The 23439-nt window shown below is 39.9% G+C and overlaps 1 protein-coding gene across 1 annotated transcript in view; it reads left to right on the top strand.

Moving 5' to 3' along the window:
* The window catches only part of LOC102294795 (X-linked interleukin-1 receptor accessory protein-like 2), a 512221-nt gene that overhangs the window by 449007 nt on the left and 39775 nt on the right, over positions 1 to 23439 (top strand). Inside the window, exons 8-9 of the mRNA XM_042222726.1 lie at positions 13239 to 13371; positions 21548 to 21794. Coding sequence (XP_042078660.1) covers positions 13239 to 13371; positions 21548 to 21794 — 380 coding nt within the window. The remainder of the gene's footprint in view (positions 1 to 13238; positions 13372 to 21547; positions 21795 to 23439) is intronic.

Here is a 23439-nt window from a genome sequence, read left to right as displayed (position 1 = left end):
TATATATATACTTTTATATTGGAGCATGCCCTTATTGAACATTTCACATATTGAAACCATTGAATGTAATAGTATTGCCTGCACTGCAGTCCCTGCTGTTCACACCTTTTTGAAACCAGGTAATACGAGGAAATTGAAGTTTGGCCAAAAAGAGATAAGAACTCAATAGTTTTTGTTTGTTTGTTATTATTCATAACAAGGCTGTGTATGATATGAATGTGTATTATTTTGAAGTAAATAATTTGCAATATATATTTTACATGTATATCTACTTTAGTTCGAGAATTAAAGTTGGACTGGAGGAACAGGTCTCCTTTAAACGACAAACCAAACTTTCTCTCTAGTCTATGAGGATCTGCTCAACTGGGAATACTGCAATAGCTGCAGCCTAAAACTATTTACAAAATTAAATCTGTCCAGTCATTTGAAGGCCTACAGCTGTTCAAACCACAAATGAGTCACACAAATCAGGGACCAAATTTAATTTTCAGCGCTATCCTGTTTTAGTTTACTTTGTTCACCATTGGCTCTAAGCTAGAGAAGTAGAACACTCTTGGATGATTTGGGACTCTCGGGTAACAGCTGTCAGTCAGCCATCACCTCCCACCCAGTTCTGTCATGAAAACCCCTCAACACACACACAGTTTCACCACTGAGACCAAAACTATTAGTACTCCTAACCTCATGTGGGTTTTCTTGATTTTTCTTTTCTTCATCCTTTATTTTACTTCCCCTCCTGATTCCTGTTTCTTTATTCAGCTCACAGCCAACCACCCCAAAGGCTAAAACCATCTGTTCATTCCTATTATCATTTTTATTCATCTTTTCTGTCCTTATTTCCAGTGGTGGCTTGGGACCTACCTGGGTTGGACTGCAGGCTTACACACATCTTCTGGCTTAATGTGAAGCAAAATTGTCCAAACTCTAGACATTGATGTTTATTTATTAAGATGGACAAATTGTTCAAAACCCCTCAGTGTGTCTCCCCCAACTTCCAGACAGACCTCTCCCAGAAGCAGTATAGAAATCCCTCCTGCCTTACAAGAAAATGCTATTGCTTCCATAACCTTGTTAGCAATTGATAAGAAACTGAAAAGCATGGGGGATTTTTTTTTTAAAAAAATTGATCATTTTAAATGGGACATGTTTGTTACAGTGTTGCAGTTCAGTCTTTAAGTCATTAGCCGTTTCCGGGTCCAAACTCCGCTTCAGTCAAACGAACACTGCGGCCTCACTGAGAGTTAAAAACTGTCTAAATTCTTTCATCTTTAATAAAATGATTAGTGTTGCTGCTTTACCAGGTGTAACAATTAACAATTATTAACATCCAGGCATCCATGAAAACAGAATTTATTCAATTAACAGAGTTAGAAGTTAGCAGGAAGTTAGCTCGCTAGTTTCCACCTAAACATGATACAGCATGTTCTGACTGAGAGATTTCTGAACAAATTCAAACGTACAGCTCTGCTATCACTTCCAACATAAATGAAGACAGAAAACTAAACAGCAGTGATGTTTGTAGGGTTACTGAAGTTGGACTAGCTGGTATATAATGATGTGCTACGTGGTGGCTAGCTACATAGCTGTGTTAGCATAACATAAACACAATGAAGCTGGAGGATGAACGCTAACTTTTTTCCACTCAATAAAAGTTAACATGAGGGTTGCCGATGGTTAGGGACAAATGCAATCGCATGGCAGGATGCTGTAAACAGACCAAAGATCAGTCAGTCAGGAGAACAACTGAGATCATCCATCCACAATACGAGGTTAGTCATGAATATACTGCTGGATGTGCTGGGCTGTAGTTACATTGTAAGGTTTTAAAAACTGAGCTTTAAAATGACAAGGTCACAAGGTCATCTGCTAAACAAAAGTTAGCCTGTTCGATCGCTAGCTGTTCCAGTCTACATGGCAAAGTATCCTTAGGCAGGACACTGAACCCCACAATGCCCCTGGTACGTTCATGTGAATAGAAAACACTTAGACATATGAAAATGGGGTTGTATAAATCTCTTTGAGTAGAAAGTAGAGTAGAAAAACACTATATACAAACCAGTCCATTTACCATTCCAGTTTGGCGTGTCTTGCCCTATTGAAACTACAACTAATATAGTTCACAAACCATACCATTAACCATCAATGATGCCTTCACCCATGTGCACTTGTGTGTACTCATACCATCAAGTTGCTACCCTTTGAAATTCACGCTGGATACAGTGACCACTTCGGTTTCCTGATAGTAATTTTCAGAAGTGTTCCTCAGCCCATACCACTGAGCCCAGTCCATTTTAGGACCACTTTCCAGATACATGGAGTCTGTCAATATTATTAACTATCCACCATTTTCTGTTTGCATTAACTTTTCCAGTCCTAAGGTATCATTAATCTGCATAGCTGTTTTATTTATATTTGACAATGTCTTAACTTTTTGTATTTTGCTGTAATTTAGAATCAGGAACCAAACTATATCAGTTCTGAATCTGTTGGAGATGTTGGATTTAACACACTCCCCTTGTGGCTGGTCATTTAATTAACCTTGTCAAGCATATCTGATGTAATCTCCAATCTAATTTCATCTGTTAATTTAAAACCGTTCTTAACGAGGCCAGCCCCCCAGCTAATCAAGTGTCAGGTATAGATGCATTAAGGACTTGGTTAATTAGAGCTGTCAGAAAATGGCCAAATATGGACAGAGAAGGAGGCTGGATTTCCCTTTATTACCTTCCTGGGAGAGTTATTATTTTCATGGGAATCACCTCACGTGGTATCACTGTGTGACTGGGAGTGTTTGTTTGTGGGGATGAATCGAGACGAAGAGGACGATGAAGGAAGAGTGATAAAGTCAGATATGAAGAAATATTTAGTTTATTCACAATAATCAAATATGACTCTTTCCAACTTGTGGCAGCTTCATTTCCTGTTAGACAGGAAATTGGGCCTTTGCATTTCAAGGAATGATTCCCCATCTCATATTTATCAAATAATATGCAGTTTCTCTCGAAGGAGTGTAATGTCAAATTATATTGAAAATTTGCAGGAGGCTTTCAAACAGTTCCATATCACTGGAAACATGTTAAAAATGGACTTCTGTGAAATTACTCGCAATACTTTCATTAACTTTTGAACTTTTCGATTCATTTTCTTTTTTTTATCCAACTTTCTCTGATTTTCCATCAGTATTAAAAATGTTTAATTGCAATGATAATTTAAAAATAAACCATTTGTTTTTGAATTGCCAGCTACCTTATTAAACTGTCTGTGTGAGTGTGTATACATGTGCATGAGTATTTCAGTACATAAAAGGGGTTTAATAGGCTCAAATTCCATCAGAACCACCTCATCATGGTTAGTGATGGAACCTCGTTTATGGGTTCTAAAACTGTATGGTTGATCAAAACTAAATTAGCTTGGCTTCTGCACTCTAACACCATCTGTTGAAGATACTATGTTAATGTGTTAATTAAACATAAATTTTACATCTAAAAACGACACCGTTGCATATTATAGCATTTTACTTCTGTCTCTTTTCTTTTATTGTAATTTAGAATCAATAAAATTGTAACTATTCAGGTTCAGGGATGCTAGAAAAATGTTACTGTAGAACTTGTAGAGTTCAAGTGGTCAGCTCATTAATGCAAATGTATAATTAGCCAGTCACATTGGCAGCAACTAAGTGCATTTAGGCATGTAGACATGGTCTTGACGACAGTCTGAAGTTCAAAGAGTGAGCCAGAACTGTCAAGAAAGGTGATTTTAGTGGCTTTGTATGCTGCATGGTTGTTGGTGCTAGGCCGGCCTGTCTTGAGTATTCAGAAACTTTTCCCACACAACCTTCTCTGGGGTTTAGAGAGAATGTTCTGAAAAAGAGAACATATCCAGTAAGCTAGCTCTCTGGGTAAAAAATGTCTTTTTGGTCCCAGAAGTCAAAGGAGAAGGACCAGATTGCTGAAAGAGTTGAGTTGATTAGCTTAGTGTGAATTAGCTTAGCAAAAAGACTGGAAGCACTGGGAAATACAGATAGCTCAAACTATTCTAAAACAACAAACACTCATTTTAAATTCTATTTTGTGCAGAGTTTAAAGATATGGACAGAAATGTATTTTAACTTTGGACGAGCAATAGCTGTAGCAACCATAGCTGCTCCCACTGTTAAGCTAATCGAAACAGAGCTCCTGCTCCAGTGCACAGACATAGGGCTGTTTGATACAACGATTTATATCGGATGACGATATTAAAACGTCTATTGGGTCATATTACGCTGTCGTTTGTTTCGTGGTGTTGTAAAATAAACTGTTTATGGCAATATTTTTTTCATCGTGTTGATGGTCACCGTAGTGGCTATATTAATTTCTTAGTTCTCTCTTTATCTAATATATTTAATATAACCACACTACAGTCGGACAAGCAACTGTTTTTTGTCGTTAGCAACAACGACAGTAAACCCAGCGTGTGGCTCCGCCGTCCACTTGTTTATTTTCCACATATTCCTTTCACAATAACGCTGAAGATCCTGTTGAGGTTTTCAAAATAAACTGAATTTATGACAAAATACATTATTCTCAAACATCAAATTTCAGAAAATGGTGGCTGTTAAAACTTATATCTAAAATATATGGTTTAATGCATTGGTCAAAACACTAGCCATCACAAAACACAGCTGAAAACACTTATGGAAATTCAAGTTAGGGAGAAGGAAATGCAGCATATAATAAAAGAAATAGAGAAATTACAGCATTGACCGCTTGGCAACAAACAACAGTGACTTTCCCCTAAAAATGTATCTGGCACAAAGGATGGCGTTTCTGAGGAGAGTCGGTGCGGTGTAGAGCCTCCCTAAAAATAGAAAGGATTGAAAATTAAAATGGAATAATTTGTTAGAGGCAGGATGTCTGGAAATAGAAGAAATGAAAGCATGAACAGCCTCCCAGGTTACAGCTGAGCTGCCCACTTACTTACACGTGGCTGTGTGTGTGTGTTTGTGTGTGTATGTGCGCTTGGCCTAAGTGTGTGAACATGCATTTCTGTATGTGAGCATTCAGCTTGTGTGTGTGTGTGTGTGTGTGTGTGTGTGTGTGTGTGTGTGTGTGTGTGTGTGTGTCTGAGGCACCATCTGTGTTGCCATGTGCAGCTGCGTTCCCTTGGAGCCCAAGACCCGAAACTCAGCTGTTACCAAGACAACCCCCACACACCCCATACCTGGTCTACACACAGACACACGTACACACACCCACAGCATTTCAAAATCACCTTAAGGTCTTACACTGTGTGTGCTTTTAAATGAACAGATGGACTGAGATGGATCATTCCTCAGAAAGTGTGTGTGCGCGTGTCTAAGAGGGAGACAGAAACACGCAGTGACAAGCAGATGGGAAGTCTATGTTTCAGTTCTGGATGACTTTCTCTTTTACTCGAGAACGTGCGACATGTGTGATGTGAGGCTGATCTTAGTCTGCGCTAAAATACATATATACAAGACTTTTGTTTTGGAAAGAATTTCATCATGTTCATCTTTTTCTGCTTGTTAGGTCTATTCTGCTCGGAGCATTTAGAAAGTTCCCGTAGTAGCTTTTGCTTTGAGAATATTGAGTCATCGGCAGGGCTGTGTGCACAAAGAGCTCCCCTTTCTGAGCAAAGTGCATAAAATCTGAGCAAGTGTCTTGGAATATAAAGTCACGGGTGTACCCATGTAATGTCAAGACCATTAAGTGTATCATAAACTGTTAAGAGAAACATAAAGTATATATAAACTTATAATAATGACTTGTGCTCTGGAACATATTATCACCAAGGTTCAGCTGCCGCGATTCATCCATGCACCTAACTGCATTCCCTTCAGCACTTCCCTTCTTTCCTTTAGACAGATAATTTAATTTTATGCTGCGTGTTATCAGGGCCCCTAACCTGGGAATAGACATGATAATTAACCTCTTAGCCACAGTGCATAATCCCTATAGATTATGCAACGTGCCCATCAAATATACAAGTACACTATTTGTAAATCCAGTATTTATGTTCTTCCTGTCACTGGAGTCTTTTCACTGCTTCACAAATCCAGGCTATTTAGCAAGCCCCTGAAGGTCCAGACCTCTACGATGAGAACCAGTGGTATGTGACAAGAGTTTTTAGCAATATTTGACAATTGGTGCTCCTAAATTAAGGCCAGAGTACAATCTGGCTCCAGAGGAGCTGTCTGGACTTGTTAAGAGTATGAGTGTTTTTCCAGCCGTGTGCAGTTCTTGCAGATTTTCTTTTTAACTCTCTAGCACAGAGGCAAGATTTATGTGGAAAGGATCAGTGCGTTGGTTAAATCAGTGTCACTGAAGCATGCTGCTGCCAGAATTAAACAATGTGCTTATGCAAGCCTTGTCTAACTGTGGCTAGCTGTCAGAAGTGAATAGGGTCTTTGCTCCAACATCTGCTGGGTCCTAAAAAGGCAGCATGCAGAGGGCGTACAGAGAAGCAGAGGAATATGTTTACTGTCTACCTGGAATAAGATATAATGGCTCTCCATATTTCAAGCTGACATATAAATAGTACAATATCGTCAATATCGTCATGTCGTATTCAATATGACATGAAAATTAGTGACTGAGGCTGTAATCACACAGTAAAGTCAATGATATCAAAGACACCTGTGTGTGCACTTCACTTTACAAACTGAGAGGCCACCTCCATCTTTTAGATACAGTCTATGACCGCAACCTGTCTAAACACAGTCAAAATAAGTAAAAGCCAAACTGGACTGTGCGTATTTACTCCTCAAATAAATGTGCCACCTTAAGATTGTTCTAACCTACTGAGGAAACTAAGGGAAGATTATTACACCCCCTTACAGTCCAGAGGTCAAATAAGCTAGCTATGTGACACAGGATGACACAAGGGTACAACAGATCAAATCCAGGCAGTTTTTTGAAAGCCTCTATTAAAATCAATAGGGAGAGAGCAATAGGGTTTTTAAACAGATATGAACAGTTGCTGTTCTAAGTTGGTTTTATTTACTGGCTCACAGGAGCTTCACAGTTCTCCCACAGAGTTCTGTTCGGTCCTTCATATCCACCAGAACTCGTATTTGTCCAATATAATTTTATTGAATCATTCGGTCTGTCTTCACTCTTAGAAACCTGCCAGAGTAGAAACAGTTGAATCAATCATTGGATAAAAACCATCCAGTAATTCAGTGGAATGACTTAATTGAAACTTAAGTATCTGCTCTGAAACACAGCCAGGTTTCCCCTGACAACCATAAATATCCAGGGGAGAAGGGACAATTCAATCCAATAATATGTATTTAACATTAATCTCGGTGTTAAGTAGGCCAAGGTTTAATAAAAAGGGTGAATCGCAGATGATGGGGGAATATAAAAATATATGACAGTCAAAGTAATTCTGGGTCTGTTAAGTGATTTTTTTTTCTTTTTTTAACCATACTTGTCAAGTCAAGTGATGGAGGATTCTCTCAGAGTGTGTGTGTGTGTGTGTGTGTGTGTGTGTGTGTGTGTGTGTGTGTGTGTGTGTGTGTGTGTGTGTGTGTTGGGTGGTAGCGGAGGTGAATTGGTTCAATGATTGCTACCTTTCCCTCGTTAAGAGTTGTCAGCTACTTCTCACTCACTACAATCCTTTACCATGAATGTTTTCTGCATCTTTTGTCATTTCCTTTGACACACCGACACACACACACACAGACCCACACACACACACACACACACACACACACACACACACACACACACACACGTTTGGTATGCTGTCCAGAAAAATAATCTCATTGACATATACTGTTTCAGAAGTACTTTGATTATTCTGCCTGTCGTACTCTTTACAACAGTTCTCGTGTAAGGTGCATAAAATCACCTGGATTTGCATAATAAAATATGCATTTGTCCGCACATAGAAAGCACGCTGCAGGTGAAAGATTTCTATAAAAGGAAAGAGGGAGAGCAAGCAAATGAAAAGACAGACGAGGGACAGCATGACGACAAAAACATCTTGACGCACAGAGGGAAAAGGCTGGGAGGCGAGGAGATTTGAGCGAAGATCTATTTTAGTGATAAAATGTGAAAAGCAAAGAACAGGGAACCCCAAAGAGTGACAAGTGAAACAGACTAATGATGTGAATACCAGCTATAAGATTTACAGGAAGTGAGTAAGACAGACACCAGATTTATATGAATTTCCCATCTTATCGTGTCCCTTTTCCTCACTTTTCATCTATATGAAATATTGCTGGCATCGCAGTTCAGTTCATCCTGGAATTTGGGATATTGCTGTCAAAACAAATGACATAATTCAGAACCGGCGGGTGTTCAGTGACTCTGCTGTTCATTTGAGACCGATTTTAAATGTCAACTTAAAACAAACAAGAGCTGATTTGTACATCCACCAAATATTTCGGTAACAGTAAGATTCATATTAAATGTAATATTGCATGCCACTATGTGCCTATGTGTAGTGGTTTGCTCATTTACTTGACAAGCCAAAGCCCGCTAGTTCAATTCCCGCAGGAGATGCAAACCTCCTTTGGGGTTATATCACTACATCACCACTGCTACCTGGTTTTAGACAAAGATATCCTGAGTAAATGCAAAATTCTTTCTTTTTAAAGACAGATTGTCATCATCCACACTGAGGGGTTTAAGTGTGGACGGCCTGTTTAATGTTTTGGCAAAGCCAATCTGCAGTCACTTGCCGTCTTCGGAACAGCTTTGGTGCATCGAGGAGGCAATAAAACGGCAACAAAACAGATTCAGTCTGCTGTCGGTTAGTGATTAACAAATCTGTTGCCATTTACATGCACAGAGATTCACATTAACTTCTCACTTTCAGAGTTCAGCGAGAATCTCATAGATTTGAAACTGAAAGTTCGTCCACTCGATGTAACTAGAATACAACCAGTTGACAACCACCTGAGTCGAGCCGTTTGTTGCATATTGACACAAAGCAGATGAGTTGTCCTGATTGGTGCAACCTGACTTTCATTGATTACAATGTGTTAGCAATCTGTCAGCATTCATAAATTAGTTGGTAATTATTTGCAAACTCTCACCAATCTGGCTAAGAGTGACTGCAATCAGTCTGAGTCACAGTGCAAGTGTTTGCAGGCAGATTGCCTCCCACCAAGCAACTTGTGCATCTGCCTTTGAAAGAGGTCCGTCAGCGATTGGTCAACTACTTGCAATGGGTCTTGGACAGAAAAATAAATCAATGCAATCACGGAGGAACCGTTGATGTTTACTAGTTGCAAGGAGGTTGGCATACAAATTTGTCCACACAGGCTGTACACTAAGGTTCAACAGTTACACATCTTGTTTGCAAATTTTTAATAGCTTGTGTTGCTAGAAACATTTGTCTGCTTTGGTAGTTTTAGTGATCTAAAACAAAATTATGTGGATCTGAAACTGAAACTGTGAAAGGCAACAAAGTGCTCTAAACTGCGAAGGACAACGGCACTGCTCACTGCGTGAACCCCCAGGACAAAATCCAGGTTTTGCATTAACACCTCTGAGTTTGTGAAAGTTCTCTGTGTTGCCTACAGTTTACTGTGGACACTCATTAACCTGCACTTCGATAGCAGTTTACAGTGCTGCTTACTTCACACATGGATGCTAAGTGCATTCCCACAACCTTCAAATTCAGAGTGGTTTCCTTCAGTTCAAGATTAAATTAATTTGTTCATTTCTTTAGATGTATCTGAAATGAATAAACCCAGTGTAATAAATGAACAGCAATGAGAACTTTTCACTGTTAGAATGCAGCACGAGCCTTTGACAGGAAAGGACCTCAAAACGCACAAGACGGGCCGAAGGAAACAGATGTCGATGTCTGATACCAGCAGCTCCTTTTGCTTGGATAAAAAATGAATTTAAAAAACTAAACCAAGGACAAAGCAAAGTCTGGACCGATTCTCATATTCAGCTGCTTCTTTATGTGCATCTCTAAATACCAGCGACGCTACACTGAGGAGTACAGACAAGGCTGTCGGGCTACAATAACGATACAAAGAGGTGGAATCAGATTGAATTTGACTTTGTGGTCACATGACTTCTGTTTGCAAACTCACTTGTGATCGGGGAGAGTGAGTCCTTCCTCTGTTTGTCACACCAAAGAAAACAGAACATAGTTGTGATCACACAGAGGAGCAGTGTGAAACAGTGATGCACCAACTTGAGAAAATTCCTGTCAGTCTTTCTTATTAATGACAACAATACAGCACCAGCCCTCATTTTTCCTCAGCTTCTCACAAATATCCTGCCGCTACAGCCACAAATAGGAACAATGACTCGACTCAGCTGTATTAAATGCAGGCTGCGTTTCTATTTACTGGAGAGATACGCACACACAAAGTCACTCGCCCACACTGACACACACCCTCACGCCACACAAGTGCAAACAAAGTTGATGATTTTAATCACCATAGCATGCTGAGAACACAAACACACCCTCAGGGTGCTAATCAATTACTGCAGAGCTCAAATACACACACCTACTTACTCACACAAACACACACACACACACAATCAAGCTAAACTAATTTCACTCCAAGCCAGATTTTTTTTCTTTTTTAACTGATTTCTAAAGTGTGTGTGTATTTATACGCCTGTACTGCAGGATGATGTCTGACTAGGCTCAAAGGTAAAAAAAAGAAAAATCCCACGCAAGCCCACCAACACACACACACACACACACACACAAGACATGTGAGGCTTCAGTGGGCACTTTTTCTCTGAGTTTGTTAGAAATTCTAATTTCGAGACTGGCAGAAGTCAAAGCCCCCTCGTCCTTTTCCATCAATCAAAATAAGCAGCGCAGTGACACCAAACATAAAGACATTTCCATATGAAAACAGTTGCGTTTTGGCATTGACCAACTGAAGGAAACCTCATGTTTATTCAACCTGTAACCAGTTTGTGAAGATTTTTACTTTTGCTGCTCTAAATGTTTTTAATTTCTTCTGAAAAAGATAATTACCCCCCAAAGCTTGAAAGGAAGAAGCTGCTTTTCCCACGCATGAAAAAACAACACCTTAAGTGTTAACTTTAAGTCAAAACTGACAACAAACACACAGACATAGACCGAATGTTAACATTCACTGTTGGTTCATGACTGTGCTGACAGAGCTATCATTATGATAATACCAAGGTCTATCATAATTATCTGCTAATTGACTGCCTAACGAGGTAGCGCTCATTAGAATGCTCATTAATACTCCATCATCACCACTGATAGCTGTAATCATAGAGTGATGGGGGTTTCAAGGTCTTACATGAGTGTGTGTGGATACTGTCTGCCCATAGATGTGTATTTACATGTGATTTCATAGTATTGCTGATTGATTCTTCCAGTAGTAATACATTAAAGGTACACATCTGTTGAATATGGAGCTCTGCAGAATCAAAGCTTCATGGCTCAAACTAATTAAGCTGCAAGTACACTATGCAACTGAATTTAATGAAATACTTTTGTTAAACCCCTTGAATTAAAGCTGAAAATTTGCACTTCAGTCACAATTCGGTTTTATTTATATAGCTCCAAATCACCGTCACCTCATCATACAATACAGAGAAAACCCCAACAATCAGACAGCCTCCTCTGAGCAAGCCCTCTGTGAAAGTGGGACGGAAAAACACGCTTTTAACAGGAAAACCAGAGGCTCAGGGAGGGGGGGCCATCTGCCACAAGCGGCATATTAGTGAATATGAATCGACTCGAAACATTTTCTGTTCTGTCAGTAAATGTGTGGCTAATTTAAACTTTAATATCATGGCGCTATAAACCTGAAATGATGAAGTTATCAATGCGATTAATCAATGCGATTAATCAATGCGATTAATCAATGCGATATTTGATGGGATAAGTTAGCGAGGACAGGGGTGATGTGCTCATGCCTTCTAGTGCCGGTTAAGAGGTGTGCTGCCACATAATGTGAATATAAACAATAGTTGTTGTTTTTTACAGTAATTACATAAACAAACACAATTGTGTCTGAGAGTCAAATTGAGTCACTTGAAATCCAGTGAACTGTTCAAGTTTGTCAGAAAACTTGTCCAAGCATGCAGTTAGCTCTATAAACAAATAACTTCTTGTAACAGCCCCTTTCATTGAGTACAGAGCTGCCAGGTATGTAGTGGTCTGTGTCACATCGCTCTCCTCCAGAGCTGCTGAGAAAAAGAAAACTGTTCACTTTGCTTTTCAACAAAAGCTCCAGATTCATTTGAAAAGTGACTGTTTTACAGTTCAAGCACATTCTTCTTTTTTCTCAGGTCATATTAGGAGTCCATCGACATTCTTTCTTACTCACTATCACAGAAAATTTCACAGTTTTTGTGATTTGGAGGAAAATCATCCCTGAATTTGTAAAGCTTGAAAACAGTCCTCATTGCTTTTGGAGCTTTGCTAGCAAAGGTTCTGATGTCCAATCCCACTTTGCATCAGTCAGTTTCTCGTATTTCTCTCTGTGTATAGTTTCATAATGATGATTCAAATTTTAACCCTTAAACATACCAATCTGCTCTCCACAAACTAAGTACACAGCTTTTCCTTTGACTTCAGGAAATAAGCACTTGAAGGTCCAGGTCTTGGACCCTGCATTCATATTTTGGGGCTAGCAAAATCAAGGGGACCGTACAGGAGGATCTTATGAAGTAGATTTGTAGATCCTTAGGAAAATCATATATTTACCATGTAAGTTAAAAAGAAATCCACTGGTGCTGACACGTGTTTGCCTCACTAACACTACATTTCCTGTGTATGCCACCTGTTGCCACAGACTCATTTGCTCAGGTGAAAGGTTGGCAGTGCTGCAGCTTATGATACACAGCAGTATTTTACCTAGTGTGATTTTGTTTCCTCTCATGATTTCAGAAATGTGTTTGCACACTTCTCTTTAAAGTGATATTACTGTCACCAGGAGGAGGCAGCAATTATTTCAGGTTCTCATTTCAAAGGGACCCTGCAGGCACCCAGCTACACACATCGAGTAGTTTTCTGCACTGGCTCCCTGTGGCTCCCTATCATCCGGACACCTCTTTGGAGAAATGAGAAAGGATATAAACCAAAATGTGCCAGATTTGTTTAATGACTCCTTCTGTGCTCAACTTTCAGTGTGGTGTCATCTTTAATGTGTGTTTTACCTTCAGCCTGGACTGCAGCTGGTTTAAAGATTCAGCTGCAAAACAGTGCAAATTCATCCTCCGTGTGGCACCGTGTGGCGTCTAACATTGCTGTGCTGTGTGTTGCAGGTATGCCTCTCAGTCTGGACTGCAAGGCATTTTTTGGCTACAGTGGAGAAAACAGAAAGCCCATCATCTACTGGATGAAAGGAGAAAAATTTGTTGAAGAACTTGCAGGGCATATTAAGGAAACTGAAATGAAGTAAGTAAACCATTTTCTAGAGAAGCACTGATTCAGTAACATACTCAAAATGATCCTGAAATCAGTGTCCTGAGGGTGGGGGGCAAGTAAATTCTAAGTACATCTACTGCAAGACAGTATCAATTACATTCTCTCAAGTTTACAGGTTTCTATTGTTAATTAATTTCTGAATAGGCTCGACTCCAGCTGCTCTCCTCACACTGTCAGGATCTAATTTGGTCTCTCGTGATTTATGACTCATTGAGGGTTTTCTGACAGCTTTCTTCTCAACTTTTCTAAAAAAAAAAAATTATGAATTCTAATAATAAAGTTAAATTGAATTCATTTTCTCCCCTATTGGGACCAATTACATTGGAGTCTATTGGGAAAAGCCTGATTGTCTGCGGGGCATCAAATATCATTAGAACAACCTGCTGGATCGCTATGGTAACCATCAGAGAATTTACATTGTCTCACACATGTGCACACACACACACACACACACATACAGTCAATGTGAGTTAAGAGAACTATGTCTAACATCTATTAATTACACATAAAACAGTTTATCATCAAAATCTATAAAAGATGAAGTTGAAAGCAAAAAATGTTATTTAATTAATCTCCGTTGTTCAGTCGGGAGGCGGGAATGATGGCAGTCTTGTTGCTTTCTCCAGTGGGTCAATGCAAAAGGTGTAAAATGAGGTAGAGACTTGACTTGCTACACCCCTGCGTGTTGCACTGAAACAGTCCTCAAGTCTGTGAGTCCTAAACCTGTCCCAAAAGAACCAATCAACAACTGAAACCGGAGACATATTAGCCAATCACGTTGCAGCGCATGTGCACAGTACAGGGCAAAATGTTTTAGCTTAATTCAGGTAAAGTTTGCTGACTTTGCTTAAAATCTTTTTTCCCTGTATGTTGTATTTGTATACATTAATATGGCTTCATATTTCAAGTATATCCCACCAGAGCACAGAGAACAAATGATCACAGTTATCCAACATAGATTTTTGGTTTTTATACTTACTGAGATAACAAGTAGAGCAATACGCCTGATGTCACACACCTGAAACAGTCAGGACCTGAAGTATGCACACGCATCAGTGCGAATACTTGATTTGTTAATCTGTTACAGTTACAGCTACTGATTAGATCTTTAGGGGCGGGACCAGGACAACCACAGATATCTATTGAGTATACCTGAAATTTAGAGTGCTATAAAACACCACACTGCTTTTCTTTGTTTTTTCTTTTTCAGTGGGTGATCTCATATAACTCGCCTCATTTCAAAGCATTTGCCCTTTTTCACTCTGCAAAGCGAAGGAGCTAGAAAGTCACTTCAAATCTTAGTGGAGATCACAAGAAGTTCAGACAGACTTTCCCAGCGCATCTAAGACAGCAATGTATTTCAAACAGCCTGCAGCATGGTGGTCATCTTTTCTGTAAATAAATGAGCCCGTGAAAGGCTCTGGAAGTGGTCTTTGAAAGTAAGATGGGATAAGGTAGGCAGGATTAGACCAGACAAATCCAGCCTGACTCTTAACTCACCTGTTAATACTCATGTGCATGAGTGCTGCAGACTCATGAATCATAATATTTAATTTGTGTATGGATTTAGCTACTTCAGTTATAGCTACAGCTGCATCATCTCCTCTAAGCAACAGTAGTCAAGCTAAATAATGTGCTACTACCTGAGTTCATGTTGGAGACGTAACTGCAAAGTTTAGGTCCGATGGGGTTCAATGTTTAGTAGATGAGCACTAAATGCTACTGACTGCTGTTGCAAATTCAGCACCTGTGTTTTAACTGAGCAAAACATTTAGTCCATGGGTCATTCCAACCGCACATCGTGCCAACTCCAATCTGAAGGTCCAAAGTTTGAACATATATATTGAGTGCTGAGAAGTTTTAGCTTCATATATCAAATAGTTTTTAAGATACACTTTTTTGAAAAATAGTCCATCGGCCCACTACCACGCACTGAAATATGAGTCAACATTTGAACATGAATATGTCAAAGACTATTAAAGATAAAAGCCTGAAGTTTGCACCGGTCTTTCTTAACATCAAAATAAATCAGGATCTTTAATGTGGACCAGATATATTTCAAATGGTCTGAAAATTTTAAATTTAAAAAAAAATCACACACTGACAAAGAAACTTTACATTGCAAAAGACAACCAGTAACAATTTCTGAATGGTGTGTTGTTGAATTTTACAGTAATACAAAAAGAAAGCTGGATTTTCACGATGGTGCTGTAACTCACAGGTCCTGGAAATGAAAAATATGAAAATAATTAACAAAATTCTTTTCAGAGTTATATTTTTGGGTACCATCTGGAATTTCATTTTATTCGAAGAGGACAATGTGCTGAAATTTTAATTTTTGTGTTTAATAATATTTTTTGGCTTTATTGGATAGTGAAAGTCAGGAGAGACAGGAAAGCAAGGAGAAGCGGGGAGACACACAGCAAAGGGTGACGGGTTGGACTCAAACCCGAGCCTTTGCAGGAGTATTCTTGATGATCAGGCAGAGTGCATGTGGTGATTTGAGATGGACAAAAGTTTCATTCAGTTCACACAGGTGGGGCTGTGGTGGTCTGTAGTTTTGCTTCTCCCTTCATTATATCTTTAAAATGATTTAAACTGACAAATATTTGGTTTGGTTTTCATCCTGCACTGTGACCTGGCCAATCATGGCCTCTTTAGATTATCACATCAGCTTATTAATTTTAGACATAATAAGCAGTCGTATGAGAAGCAAAAGCCTGTTTGGTTTTCTTTAAGCGCACTACTTAAACTCAGTTAAGATTCTGGCAAGGATTAATGTATCATCTACACTGTGTGTGTCACTGTTTTTCCCCTATTCAGGTTAATGCTGCTCCCTTTCGAGCAATACTTCTGCACCATCACGTTAAAGAAAAAGTGCAACGTAGTAATGTAATCTAAATGTTCAAACTGCAGCATGTGGGCATTAGTGTGTTTAACTGACACACTAAGAGCTGTAATCAAAGCTTTAATATTAGAAAGTAAAATGCTCACTTCTGCTCAAAGAGCCTTCACAGATCATGTTATCAGCCGAGCACAGCAATACTGATATGAATGTTTATCTCCCCTAAAGGGAAATCCTCTTGCCCTCCTCCCTTCATGGGGGAGGTCACAGGTCAGAGTCAGCATAGCAACAGTGGCTCTGAAGCCATGTGACCTTCAGTGTCTTGCTGGAGGACACTCCAGCAGCAGAGCTGTTTACCAATCCAAGACTGGAACCTCAAGAATGTATCTGCGACTGCTAATCCACCTCCTGCCCTCTGAAAATGTTCTCTCCCGGGAAAATGATGTTGTAGAGAGCAGCATGGTACATGAGTAGGAGTGTTTAAACTTGAAACTAATCATGCCCCATAGTATTAAATTAACCTTTGCCTGATGAGTTCTCAATCTTTCAGTCCAGTCCTCTGGCCACCTCTGATCCAATCATACTGCTATTCCAAGTTCCACAATCGCACTCCAGCAGGTCGACTCCCGCTGTGATGCCCATTAATCTGTCCACATTAAGCTCCCTTCCCCACGTCCTGCAGCACTGGCCCGAGAACTTTGTCTATGTCTGTTTGCATAGTGTCAAACACAGTCTCGTAGCCTCTGTGATAATGGGAATACCTGTAATTACCAAGGCTTGCTCTCTTACTGACACACTCACACCCTGCAGCACCCAAGAGGATGTGATAAAGCTGCGAGTTTGTGGAGAAAAAACTCCTGCCAACAAGTGCCTCTCTTTGTGAAACCTTACTTCTTTTTCTGGAAAATGTAAATCCATAGTCTAAGTAGTTTAAGTATGTTGGGTTAAAATAGCAGGCGAGACAATATATATGAGCAGTATCATCAGTTTTACTCCAGCTGTTGGCTGAGCTCAGCTTCACCGCTGTCCAGCTTCTTCACGTTTCTGCAACTCAGCTATCACAGTCCGCAGCTCGTTCATGTGCAATGAATTGGTAATTACAGTATTTCCACTTGGGCCAGTGCTTGCTTCATATTTTCACTTGAAGGCAGCCCATATGTCTACTGATGCAGAGAGGCCTTTTTTTACCTGCTTGAAATTCACATCTGTTGTCCAGTCCAACTGCTGTCAAAGCCTCACTGCTTCACTGTTCACAACCTCATCATCAACCATTATTTTACCTTATATTTTCTTTGTCATGAAGCATGGTAGTTAGCCCGTTCTAGGTGCTAAAGTAGGAGGGAAGCAGGGTTTTTATGTTAAAAAGTTGAGGTCTGCATTGCAATTGGGAACACCTTGAAACAGAAAGGTTTATTTTATTCTTCCTGTCGGCAGTGACAAGTACAACGGCCTGAGGAGACAAAGCATCAATAATACAGAAACGAGTTGTTTGATCCACGATGGGTCCAGCTCGCAGCTTAGAAGACTGAATGATGTACTGCAAACATCTTGCTACTACATACTGTACAACAGGGTACCTTCAGAGGTCTGACCTGTGTTATCGCTACACTCCAGTGGAGAAGTTCAGGGAGGTACAGAAGGAGGAGAAGAGCACTGTTGACATGAAGTGAAGAGTTGTAGGATTGGAAACCTGGGAATCTGTTTGAGGAGGAGAGTAGTACCAGACTTTTGGGATAGTGGAAAAATAGGATAAGGCCACAAACAGACTGTCAAATATTGCCAGCCCATTCCTCTGGTGGATCTGCTATCAATAATATTCCATAGCTGACTTGATTTCTTGATTTATAAGCTGTGAGACCTTCTACTCTGGGCTTATTCCTTCTTGCAGCTACCTGGATTCAATTCTGCCCTAGGCCCTTTGCTGCATGTCATCCCACCCATCTATCCTTCTGGCTGTCCTCAGTATCTGTGTCAAAGAAAATGCTAAAAAAACTACTAAAAAACACATATATATATATATACTACTGTAGTTGGGTCTGGGTGTATCTAAGGTATCAGTTTCAATAACAAAGACTGATTTATTGTTTAAAGAAAAGTGCAGTTGTTGTGTTTTATTTTCAAATCAAAGTTGCACATCCATCAAAGCCTTCAGACATGAGCGGAGAAAGAGAAGAGCAGAGATGATAGATATGATAGAAGAGCACAGTGTGTGATTTTTGTTCGACTTTTGGGACCAGCGACGATGACCTTCTTAGATCTAAGTTCAGTTAAGCAAACTTGGCCTGATTCCATTTGGTGAGTCAGTTCATTTGGTTGAAGTGAGCTGTGTGGTCACATCCACAACAGCAGTCATCTCAAGGCACTTTATATTTGAGAGGGAACCCAGCTGATCAGACAACCACCCCCATGAGCAAACACTTCACATTGGCAGGGAGGAACAACTCCCTTTCAGCAAGAAGAGACCTGGGGAGGGGAAGCCATCTGCTGGGACTGGCTGTGGGTGATTGGAAAGCCACAACAAGAGATGTAGGCCTTGATATCATCAGAACAGCAACACAAGTGGAGGCAAAGATGATACAAATGATGAGCATGCACACAGTGCTGACCTTTGAGATACAGCTTAGCACATACATGTAGCTGAACTCAGGGAGGAAGGATACTTTGGCTGATGGTGTCACTTTCACCAAGATGTGCAGATTATGAGGAGAAAAACTTGTGCTTTTAACAGTGACTTTTATTTTGAAATGTACCCATTTAATCACCAGAGGACAGAAAGAGGAGAAGGAAAGGAGATGTAGGATATAGATAGCTAATGGCTAGAAGGTGAGAAAAAGGGAGAGGAGTGATGTGTTTTAAACTAAGCATTTTAGCAAGTCTCATCTTTTGACAGCAACCCCTGATGCACTGTCCTAGGAGACTTCAAAGTGATGCACACACTGAAAATCTCTGACACGGAGCAAGGAAAAAAAAGACGTACATGCAGAGATGGTGGTAGTCATTTTGCTGTATGTCTTCCGGCACATTTGACATTTTGAGTCTCATAACCCTTTCTGTAATGTTATCCATCATTATTAACCTGCATTGAGACTTCACTGCTCTTTCTGTGCCTCTGGTGCCACGAGGGAAGAGGAAAGCATGAATATTTAGGAGGTTAGAAGTTCAATTCCCAATGGGAATGCCTGTGCTGAAAGTTTGCGTGTCAATTTTCTTTGCATGCAGCCACTTGGATACAAGCCTCAAGTGACAGATACAGCGCATTTCTGTGGTGAATTACAAACAGAGCTGCAGGAAAATGACTACACAGTGTCTCATCGCTGCTTGTCATGGTTGGACTGTGCCAACTCCCATGTGGTTCAACCCCTGTGTGTATTACAATGTGGCCAGTCTGGATTACTGTACTGTACGCTGAGTCAATGCAGCACATACTGTACAGAAGAAGGATAACAAAATCCTGTGGACCATCTCGCCTGTTTCTGACAAGAGTGCTGATTCTGCACTGAAAACGCTCATTATTTCCAAAATCCTGCTGCCTGCTTGTGTGGTTGAACCAATTACTAGAAATCCAAACCAATCCACCCCAACCTGCAACTAAACCAAGACAGGCTAAACATCAACAATATTACTTTTAATTTATTTTTCATTTTTGTAAGTAATCTGATGCTGCATTGCGGTAAAATTTGTTTTCTACACTTAACGTTGTATTGTCTTTATTTTTCATATAAAAGAGCTCATAACACTCATGAAGTATAACTCACCACATAGTGAAGATGTTCCTGGACTGTGATCACAGCTTAATGTAAAAATAATGACTTTTTAAAGACTTCTGGTGTCATTACCCATGTGAAACTTTGAAAGCTTGTTTAGGTGCGACTTAACACTTCTGGTGCTGTCCCAGTCCCAGATAATTTGCTCTGAGGTTCAATTACTCAAGTATTAAAAGCTGACTGAGGGTTCAGTTCACAGCATGTTTGTTACATAATTATCTTCCTCCTGAACCGCTGAAAGATTTCGTTAATAGATCTGCTGGGGCACGTAAAAATGTCAGTTTGATAAAATCCTCATTCATACAGTAATTGTTCAATCACAGCTTCCACAGTTTTCTAGGGTCTATGATTTCACAACTGGACAATCAAGCTTTGGGTTTTTCTACATCAAGAGGTGAAGAAGTGCACATGGACGCCAAAGCATCTGGAAGGGTTTTTGTTTGTTTGTTTGTTTGTTTTTGCTTTGTTTTCTTGTATTGACTTTCCAAAATATGATAAGCTATTTATGCACAACATGTTTATTTGATGTCAGCCATTAATGTGAGTAAGCCAGGATAATTAGTTTTCTGCTTTCAAGTCCAAGAATAAGCAGTCGTTAGCTACATGTTGTTTTGGGGGTTTTCCACATAACAACATTAGCTAGCTAATGAATCGCTAGATTCCTCACTCTGAATTTAGTGGTGACTCGAATAAAAGCTTCTGCTTCAAATTTTTGAGGATGCTGACTTTTTGATTTGCACCTTCTCCTTTCACCCTCTTTCCCGTCTTTTCCAACGACTCCAGCAGAAACATTAAACAGATATCAGCCAGCCAGTTCTTCTTAGTGAGCTAACTCTACCACAATTGTCACTGTAAAGGTCATAATGTCTTGGAATTAAAAGACAGGCATACCCGCAATAACATACAACAGCTGTGAACAGAAATGAATAGAATAAATAAATGCAATAAATGCATAACGGTGTCAATTACATGAAACTAGCTTTTATTAAATAAATGTTCAAATGTACCCAGCCTATGTGGCTGAACCATCTGTGCCACTGCTCTGAATCTGCCACCTGAGCTAAGATCTCACTGGTTATGGCTGAACCTCACCAGGTTTAAAGGTGCACTCTGTGACCCTGACATCAGTTCAGTCTCCTCCAGCCCCTCTTCCTCACAGCCTCACAGGCTTAAAAGGAGTATGACCTCACCATAAGGAGAGAGCTTTTTCCAGCTGTCGCCAGTGTTTTCCAGACATGGCTCCTTGCTTCTTCTGCCCTCATTTCTTTTCTTTTCGCTCTCTCTTTCTTTTAAAATCTGCCCTATATACTGTGCTCTATAGCGCCATGTTCCTTGTGCTTCTTCATCTTTAATGGAACAGATTAAGAGGCAAGGAGATTCTCTCATCTTTAAAATTTACATGTGTTTACTTCCCTCCTGATGCAATTTGCACAAGTAGAAATTCCAAGTTAAAGTCTTGAGTGTATTACAGTAAATCACAATAAAAGATTTAATATCACTGCTTTGTGAATCCACTTCTTGCATGTTTCTTTTCCAGGGTGGTGAGGGAGCATTTAGGAGAGAAGGAAGTGCAGCTGTCCCTAACATTTGATGCCGTGGAGGACGGAGATTTGGCCAACTATACCTGTTACGTGGAGAACCACATAGGGAGGCGCAGCGGTAGCGCTATACTGCAAAAGAAAGGTAGAGCTTCCCTTTTCTTCGCTCCTGATTTATTGGTTTCTGTTAAACTTGTTAGGCAAAAAAGAAATCGACAAATATTGGCCTCCAGTGTCTTTAAGAATGACAAATGATCACATGTGCATGCTGGTCCATTCACTATCAAAGCAAAAATTCACTATCAAATCTATACAATCTGCTTCCTTCTATCAAACTATTAAAAAGTAACACAAATAATTACCTTGCATTATAAAACAACACAGTTTTTGTTATATGAAAGAGGACATAGGATGTTTGATGGTGACACGGACCGAGCGCTGAGCCACCAGAAACCAGCTTTCTGTCACAAAACACGTTACGATGCAGATGATTTTGTTGGTAACACCAAGATTTCTGAAGTAACATTAATGCTTCACAAAGGAGGACACAGACATCTTAGATGGTGCTTAGGATGGAACCTTGAGGCACCCAAAAATATGTTTTCGATTCCAAAACATGCTGAGGAAACATAGATTCTATTGAATAAAACAAGTTTACCCAGAGTAAGGTTGTGGATTTTAAATGTATTTTAATATGAAGTCAGGTTAGTGAAGCAGCTTTGAAGCAGAGTGCAACAATGATCGAGGTAATCGAGTTCTGTCGTCTCATACATACCCATCAACTCATTGTTTGTTAGTTAACAGAAATGCAAAAACCTTTAACATTTCAGTCAGTGCTAAAATCTGATAGGGACATTTCCCTCTCTGGGATGTTACATGTGACATTACATGGTCACCCCTCCCTGAGCCTGGTTCTGCCAGTTTTCTTCCTGTTAAAAAGGGAGTTTTTTCTTCCCACCATCACTGAGTGCTTGCTCATAGGAGGTCGACCGAAATGAATTAAATTGATTGAAATAAATTTTCAAGCTGTTGGTAATATTTTCCATAATTACAGGAATGGGATGACATTGGCCTTAACTGTCAGTAAGAAAACAAACATGTCAGATTCTCTAAAGATCAGAAGATTTCATTAAGTGCATTTAATCCTTAAGCAATGTTTGTTTTAAATGACAGGTTTCTGAGGTGCATTCATTCAAAGAAGCATAATTTTTTGCTTCCACGTTAGTTTTACGTTGTTTTTTGTACTCTGGCTTGCTAAATATAAGACCATGTCTGCTCCAGTTACCTGGGACTATTCCAGTCTCTTGTTATGATTCTGTTAACAAGGAAAACCCATCCTGCTCAGTGTTTTCATTGGGTAATAAATATTTGTGGATGTGAACAGCTTCTGAGATAATTAAGATTTAAGCCCATGGCGCAGCCATGTTTTTGTCTGTAGAAACCCTCGTTGTATTTGAAATATGTAGTGGTGAGACATATTTGAAATATGTCCATGGGCTCCCCCGTGTCACCTATTGTAGCCAACCTTTACATGGAGGAAGTGGAAAGGAAGGCTCTTGGCTCTTTCAAAGGAAGAGTACCCAGCCACTGGTACAGATATGTAGGCGACACCTGGGTCAAAATCAAGAATAGAGGGAACATGTTCTGCCCGGTGGTGTAGGGTCCTAATTACTCCAAGTTTGTGTTCCAGAGGGTGATGGGAGTCAAAGAGGAGGTACTGGTCCGTGTGTGTGGGCTTCCGGTAAACTTCAATGTTGAGGTTGCCATTCTCTTCAATGTGCACGGCGCAGTCCAGGAAAGGCAAACAGTTGTCCTTTGTGTCTTCCCTGGTGAACTTGATGTTTTTATCCACAGCGTTAATGTGCGCAGTGAAGGATTCCACTTCTTGTGT

This window comes from Haplochromis burtoni, unplaced genomic scaffold (assembly GCF_018398535.1).
Source record: "Haplochromis burtoni strain Fernald_Lab_line unplaced genomic scaffold, NCSU_Asbu1 Contig_92, whole genome shotgun sequence".
NCBI lineage: Eukaryota > Metazoa > Chordata > Actinopteri > Cichliformes > Cichlidae > Haplochromis > Haplochromis burtoni.
Note: the sequence above shows the minus strand (reverse complement) of the source record. Positions and strands in the feature narration are given on the sequence as shown.